The sequence below is a fragment of the Chaetura pelagica genome, unplaced genomic scaffold (assembly GCF_000747805.2).
Source record: "Chaetura pelagica isolate M959 unplaced genomic scaffold, ChaPel_1.0 scaffold79, whole genome shotgun sequence".
Classification (NCBI taxonomy): Eukaryota; Metazoa; Chordata; class Aves; order Apodiformes; family Apodidae; genus Chaetura; species Chaetura pelagica.
In genome coordinates, this window is record NW_009969339.1 from 2,379,923 (window position 1) to 2,387,175 (window position 7,253).

Sequence of the window (7,253 nt, forward strand, 5' to 3'; positions counted from 1 at the left end):
CCCCGGCCTTGTTGGTTACCCTGTGGAGGATGCCCTGTGCCTGTGTCTGGAGTTTACTTTGGTGGGGGCTGTAGCCCAGGCTTGTCTGTCTGGTGTGAGACTGGAGCACTGGGTTGGGTCCAAATCGGACACCTGGGCTGATGGTAACACACTCCTGTTGTTAGCACAGATCGGCCTGCGTTGGTGCTGGCACAGCAGAGAGAGGACTTTAGTGCAGTACCTCATTTAATGAGACTGCAGATGGTGCATAATGTTAGGCACTTGATACCAGATTAGAATACTTGTTGGTGACTGATTTCTGCTTTGCCACTGATTTGAGCAACCTCTGTAGGTAGGAAGTGCTGCATTGTGGTTACCATGTTAAATTCCCAGATTACTTACCCTTTTTTTTTTTTTTTTTTCAGGTGCAGGTGGCTTTTTGCCTGCCATGAAACAGATTGGGAATGTGGCTGCATTACCTGGCATTGTTCATGTGAGTAATTGCTTTGAAAATTTGCTCTTTTTCTGTTCCTGCTTGCCAGGGAGTATTGCCTTCCAACTGGGAACTGTGTTATGAGAAAGGATATAGACCAAAGTTATTTTCAAGACAGCCTGATTCTCTCAGGTGCAGGTGGCTTTTTGCCTGCCATGAAACAGATTGGGAATGTGGCTGCATTACCTGGCATTGTTCATGTGAGTAATTGCTTTGAAAATTTGCTCTTTTTCTGTTCCTGCTTGCCAGGGAGTATTGCCTTCCAACTGGGAACTGTGTTATGAGAAAGGATATAGACCAAAGTTATTTTCAAGACAGCCTGATTCTTGGGAACCTGTCTTTGGGTAAGGAGTGCTTGCAAGGGCAGGCTGTAAAACTAAGTTATCAGAAAGAGAAGTATTATAGAATCATAGGGGTTGGAAGGGACATCAGAAGATCATCACGTCCAATCCCTCTGCTGCAGCAGAAACACTTAGGGCATGTCACAGAGAAGCACATCCAGATGGGTCTTGAAAGTCTCTGGAGAAGGAGACTCCACAACCTCTCTGGGCAGCCTGTTCCAGTGCTCTGTCACTCTCACAGTAAAGAAGTTTTTCCTCATTTTGAGGTGGAACTTCCTGTGCTGCAGCTTGGTGCTGTTTCCCCTCATCCTATTAAAGGGCAGCACTGAAAAGAAACTGTCCATTCTTGACATCCACCCTTCAGATATTTGTAGACATTTAAAAGGTCCCCTCTTAGTCTTCTCTTCTCAAGACTAAACAGCCCCAGATCTGTTAAAATACCTTAGTGGTCAACTAACAAGGGACTAAGGTAGAACAGTAACTACCTATTAACATGGGAATTTTGACTGCTAGTTTGTAGGATAGATGTTACTTTCACCTGTCTATTCAAATCTTCAGTTTTTATTTTCAAATCTTGAATTTTTCATTCCAAACTTTGAGGATGGCAAGGGGAGGTGGGAGAAGCATATAATCCCACTGAAAGCTGATGTGAGGTAACAGTTTAACACTTGGAGAAGTTCCCATTTCTGATAGCTTTCTGGGTGTTTGGGCTTTTTGTTTGTTTGCTTAAATAGCTTGTGGAGTGCTGTTTATGGTTTCCTAATCTGAATTTGCCAGGTTAAATATGCTTTGAACTTACAGAGCTCTGTAGAGGAATGCCCTTACTTTCTTTAATTAGCAGTAATATGAAAAGGTTCGATAACAGTGTTATTTTGTATATTAAAATTACACACCTCTTATCTTCTCCTATCCTATGAGGATATCATCCTGAAAGGATTATTTTTTCCAGCCTGCAGGTCTTCAGTCAGTGTTTGATGACACAGCTAAGATGACAATGTGCTGTTTTATTATGCCGCTCCATAGTACTGGACTCTTCCCATGTTACATTTACAGTATTTAAATATTGCACGTGTCCCTAGGTGGAACTTGGTAAAGACCAACTCTTTGTCACTCCATGTCTCTGCTTTACACTACTCATAAGCTAATGCCTGCATAAGTTTTACATTCCAGAGCTCTTGAGCTCAAGAAAAATCTAGGTTAGAATTCAGTGTGAGATCACAGTTCCTATATTGAGGTGTTTAAGCTCTTCCTAAGTTTTCTTGAGATCTGGTCAATAGAGCCAAGAGGGCTACTCAGCTTAATGGCCACTGGGTGTTTGCTTCAGAGTGAGATCTGCTCTCTTTGGCAGTCTGTCCTGTAACTGCGGGAATTTGGATACTTAACCTGAATTTATGTGTTTATTCTCTTTTTGGTGTATATGTTTGCAGATGTGACAAACCCTGCCCCAAGGCAAAGTGTAACCATGGTGATGCTGCAGCACAAAGTTTCATAAAACTTTTATCTTTTCCTTTATTCTCTTCCAGAGATCCATAGGCCTTCCAGATGTCCATTCTGGCTATGGGTTTGCCATTGGCAACATGGCTGCCTTTGATATGAATGATCCTGAAGCAGTGGTGTCACCAGGTGAGCTTGACGTGTTCTAACCTGTGCTGACAAGTATCTGGGATGGCATAAAAATGCTTTTTGAAATGGCATGTCTTTATTTCCTTTTGCTTTTTCTTTTTATAAAATACAGTGAATTATTTGGAGTTAATAGGTGCTGAATTCTTGCACTCAGGATCTTTATTCTTTATGGAGCAGGTAGTTACACTAAAAAAATCTAAACACTACAGGGAGACAATTGCCCTTGTGTTTTTGGCTTGGGCCCGCAAAATCCCTCAGTTTTGAAGGGAAAGCACAAAACTTTGAACCTGCGTTTTGTCAGGCTGATAAAGAATTTGCTGTTTTCTTTGAGCAATGTTTGAAAACATCTTTTGAGAATATTTCTACACTTTATTAAAAATCTGACCTTAAAATATGCCTGGCTATTTAATAAACACTTGGGTCTTTAATTGCTAGTGGTTTGGAGATGCTTTTGTTTGTCATGGAACATGATATTTGTATTTCAGATTAGGTTCTGGCAGTTCCAGTGTTCCTGATTGACTCAACCCCAAATCTGGTAGCCCTCCTCTGACATGAGTTAGTGTCAGAACCTTCATATTAAAGGTGGCATGATTGTCTTTTGCATTAGGTCTTGCCCTGCAGTATTTATTTTCATTAAATACTAAGAATTAGGTAAAACAATAAGTACTTAATTTTCATATTCCCTGGAAGCATTTATCACTTATTATAACTTGTTACTATTTATTCCAGAGAAAATTCAAAAAGGACTTGCTTTCAGGGACTGGGTTTCAAGCACATCTTGCATCCAGGAGCCATTCTGAGTTCTGTCCCTTTTCTTCTGACTTTAGGCAGAAGAACAGGAACATCCTCTCTACTTTCTGAGGACAGTATATTTTATAATTGTGTCTACTTGTCTTTTCCTGCTTGCTGAAGCAACTTTGTAAACACAGAGCTCTGTAGGCAGTTGTACAACTATGTCTGTAGAGCATGTCCTTCAGACTGAAAAACTATCAAGACTTGTCAAGTTTTCAGTCAAGTTTCAGTTCAGGCCTCTGCAAGACCACATTTTTGGCTGTCTTGAAATTTGAGGCTTCATGTTAATCTATGAAAATGAAGCTTAATACAGTTCTGTTTTTTCCCTCAATACTGTGGCAGAAAGAAGGTGTAAGGTCACAGCATTCTGTACATAGTCCTTCTCAGTAGGCACCCTGATGCAAGATGAATACCATCAGCACACTTCCTTTATTAATGCTGTGGCTTTTTCCACACATCTAGGTGGCGTCGGGTTCGACATCAACTGCGGGGTCCGCTTGCTGCGTACAAATTTGGATGAAAGTGATGTGCAGCCTGTGAAGGAGCAGCTTGCCCAGGCTATGTTTGACCACATTCCTGTCGGTGTTGGCTCCAAAGGTGTCATCCCCATGAATGCCAAGTAAGAAAATTACTTTGTGCCCACCTCACTAGAGAGGACATCTCTGGTGTTTATTTGGATGAAGGATTTGTCAGTGGGAGACTTAAGAAAGAAAAAGTAATCCTAAACCTCTTTCCATTCTTTCTGCATATGTGGTTCACCAGGAGGACTTGCTTAGTTATACGTTCAGTATCAGCTGTTTCTTCTACCATTTTAAACTCTGAAGTAACTAAAAGTTCTTGAAGGGTTCCCATTTCTTCTGCCAGAAAACCTCCTTGAATGTAAAGGTATTTTCTTGAAAGGGATGAAAGAGAAAATAGGATATTCCCCACACAATAAAGAGGGAAGAGCAATGACCTATCTAAAGTGAATATATTGTAGAGCTTGGTTTTCATACAGTATTAAGAAGTTGGGCTTCTTGTTAGAGGAGTTGAGAGCTGATCATATAGTCATAGAATGAGATAGATCCCATAGCTGGGAACTCTTGAAGTCGTGTTGTCTCTCTCCATCCCTGCACAAAGGATCACTAACTCTGAAGGTAGGTCTAATGACAAAGTTACTTGAGATTGCTCTGGGCCTTATCCAGTAGAATTTTGAGGATTTCTTAGGATAGCACTTAGGTAGGTGTTTGATAATTGCAGGGATTTGGAAGAGGCACTAGAGATGGGTGTGGACTGGTCTCTCCGGGAAGGCTATGCCTGGGCAGAGGACAAGGAGCACTGTGAGGAATATGGAAGAATGCTGCAGGCTGATCCCAACAAGGTCTCTTCAAGGGCAAAGAAGAGGGGCCTGCCTCAGGTAACATTATGTTTCAGAAGGGCTGCAAGTCCCACCAGGGTTCAAATGTGAAGGTTAGCAGGTAGTTTTCTAATTTTGTGTCTTTTCTTGAAACTCTACCTAGCATTTCTGGTCAGGGGGGAAGGTGGATGGGGTGGTGGGGCCATTTCTGAATAATTCTTGACAGAACTGTAACAAGGAAGTGATACTGGGCATACCCAAGGTCCCTGGGGCCATCAGTTTTGCATCAGTTAACACTTAATGCTGGTATTCAGTGTTCAGTGGCATTTTCCCATCCAGATGTGATTTTAAGAGATGGGCAAGTTATTCTGCAAGTTTTCTCCTTATTTGCTCAGCAAATTAATAGCAGGGCAAGGAAGGATGTTATAATAAATAGAAATAACTCCTAACTTTGAATGGCAGTTCAAAAGTTGGATTTCATTTCTGTACATAGTCTCATTGCTCTGGGTAGAACTCTTTTGAGATAGCTATACTAATGCTACCACTTTTAAAGCTTTCTTTTATGTGACTTCTTGAGTTTTATGAATTGTGGTGCTGCAAGGTTATAGTGTTTTAACCTCAAAATAATCTCATGTCCTCAGTTTTCACCTTCACCTTGTGAAAAAAGGTGATCATCTGTTACAGAGTTGAAAAACTTTGGGCTTCAAAATGGAACATCTTGCTTTAATCTACTGAAAGGTTTTAAATACCTAATTAGCAGGATGTTAAAACTTTCTTGTCGAGTTTTAACCAAGACTGTATGTCTGCCTTGCCTATACATATTGAAGATGAATTCTCAGTACTCTGTACTATTCTCACCTTTCAACTAGGTTGAAGTAAGTTGGAAAAAAGTGGCAGCAGAGTCTGTAGATCCCAGCCCTTTTGTTTAATTGCAGTCTTGTTCCAACACTAAAAATATACTGTAGTTCAGTAGTATATGATTAGCTATAATTTAATATAAAATTATGTTAATAAATATGTCCATATTTATTTATAAATGTATATTCACATATTTAAATATACATATTCTAAATATTTATTCACATGTCCAGCATGTGGGATTTAGCAGCACACGGAATAGCCATTTTAAATTTAAACCATTTCCAGGTTTATGGTTTATAACATATTTATGTTATAAACCTGAACAAAGAGGGCAGTGATGATGGTACTGTGTTCTACTTCCTTTCAGTTCATATGGGTTGTTTGTTGTTTTTTTTCCCAGAAGAGCTTTTCTAAAACTAAAGTCTTGCTGTAGCAATTTGCCCTATTGCCCCTCTTCCCATAGTTCTCCCTGTGCTTTTCCTAGCACTGTCTGATCAGTGTGTTGTGATTGGCAGCTGGGGACCCTAGGAGCTGGAAATCATTACGCCGAGATCCAGGTTGTGGATGAAATTTACAATGAATATGCTGCCAGGAAGATGGGCATTGACCACAAAGGGCAAGTGTGTGTGATGATCCACAGTGGCAGCAGAGGCCTGGGCCACCAGGTTGCCACAGGTATGATCTGACTGGCATAGGTACCTGGGGTGGAGCAAGCTCTTCAGCATGGTTTTGCCATTGACAGTAAACTGCAGCACCAAAGAGCATTTCTTGCAGTGTCATTGCTGAGTCTGTTCTGAGTTGCCTTGACAGGGCTTGCCTTATATTTTGTCTGCTTGATCTCTCATGTGTTTTCAAGCTTCTTAGCAATGATAAGTATAAAACTAATGTGTCAGTTGGTTTTGGTCATACAGAGTATTGATCTTGTTGTGATTCTGTGATGATGTATGCGCACGATAGTAGAGTAAGAGATGGCAGAATCATGCTGGGGTATGGGAAATTCTAATTAGATACTTGAATTTTATTTTATTTTTTTTAACTATTAAAGTGGTCAAATGCTGAAGCATGTTGCTCAGAGAGGTTGTATTGACTTAATAGGACTTGGAGAAACCTGATGTAGCTGGAGCTGCTTTGAACAAACTATTGGACAACTTCCAGAAGTCACTCCCAAACATAATTATTCTACAATCAAAAGAGCATGCAGATTTTCGTCGAATCCTCTCTCCGGTTGAGGGGATGTCTTTGAATGTATTTGCTTGGGACAGTGAGTCTGTAATCTCTGGTGTAACAGAGGCAGGGATTCCTGCAGCAGAAAAAGCCTAAATTCTTGGGTGACAAGAAAGAGTTGCATCTACATGTATTCTTTGGAACCCATGTGAAGTGCTCACATGATTAGAATTTATCACTAGATTGAACTGCTTTTGCCCAAGTGGGTAGTTCTTTCTGGTGTACCCAAGCTTCTTAACATTTCTTTCTAAAAACAGTCTTGGGGGATACTGTTTGCAAACAATTGATGTTGTTCTGCCACACATTTGCTTTTACATTTGAGAAGAACCCATACATTTGGCCATCAGACAGATGTGTTCAGTTTTAGAATAGAAATTCTAGACCACCATTTTAATCTTGCACACTGAAACATAATTAAGAATTCACCTAGATTTGTTGTGTTTCTTTCCCAGACGCACTGGTGGCAATGGAAAAAGCTATGAAACGGGACAAAATCATAGTGAATGATCGCCAGCTGGCATGTGCCAGGATTGCCTCTGCTGAGGGACAGGATTACTTGAAGGGAATGGCAGCTGCTGTGAACTATGCATGGGTCAACCGCTCT

The 7,253-nt window shown here is 40.6% G+C and overlaps 1 protein-coding gene across 1 annotated transcript in view; it reads left to right on the forward strand.

Annotated features, from left to right (window-relative positions):
- The window catches only part of RTCB (RNA 2',3'-cyclic phosphate and 5'-OH ligase), a 13,031-nt gene that overhangs the window by 1,802 nt on the left and 3,976 nt on the right, over positions 1 to 7,253 (forward strand). Inside the window, exons 2-7 of the mRNA XM_010005850.1 lie at positions 522 to 672; positions 2,337 to 2,436; positions 3,691 to 3,847; positions 4,468 to 4,624; positions 5,941 to 6,100; positions 7,102 to 7,252. Coding sequence (XP_010004152.1) covers positions 522 to 672; positions 2,337 to 2,436; positions 3,691 to 3,847; positions 4,468 to 4,624; positions 5,941 to 6,100; positions 7,102 to 7,252 — 876 coding nt within the window. The remainder of the gene's footprint in view (positions 1 to 521; positions 673 to 2,336; positions 2,437 to 3,690; positions 3,848 to 4,467; positions 4,625 to 5,940; positions 6,101 to 7,101; position 7,253) is intronic.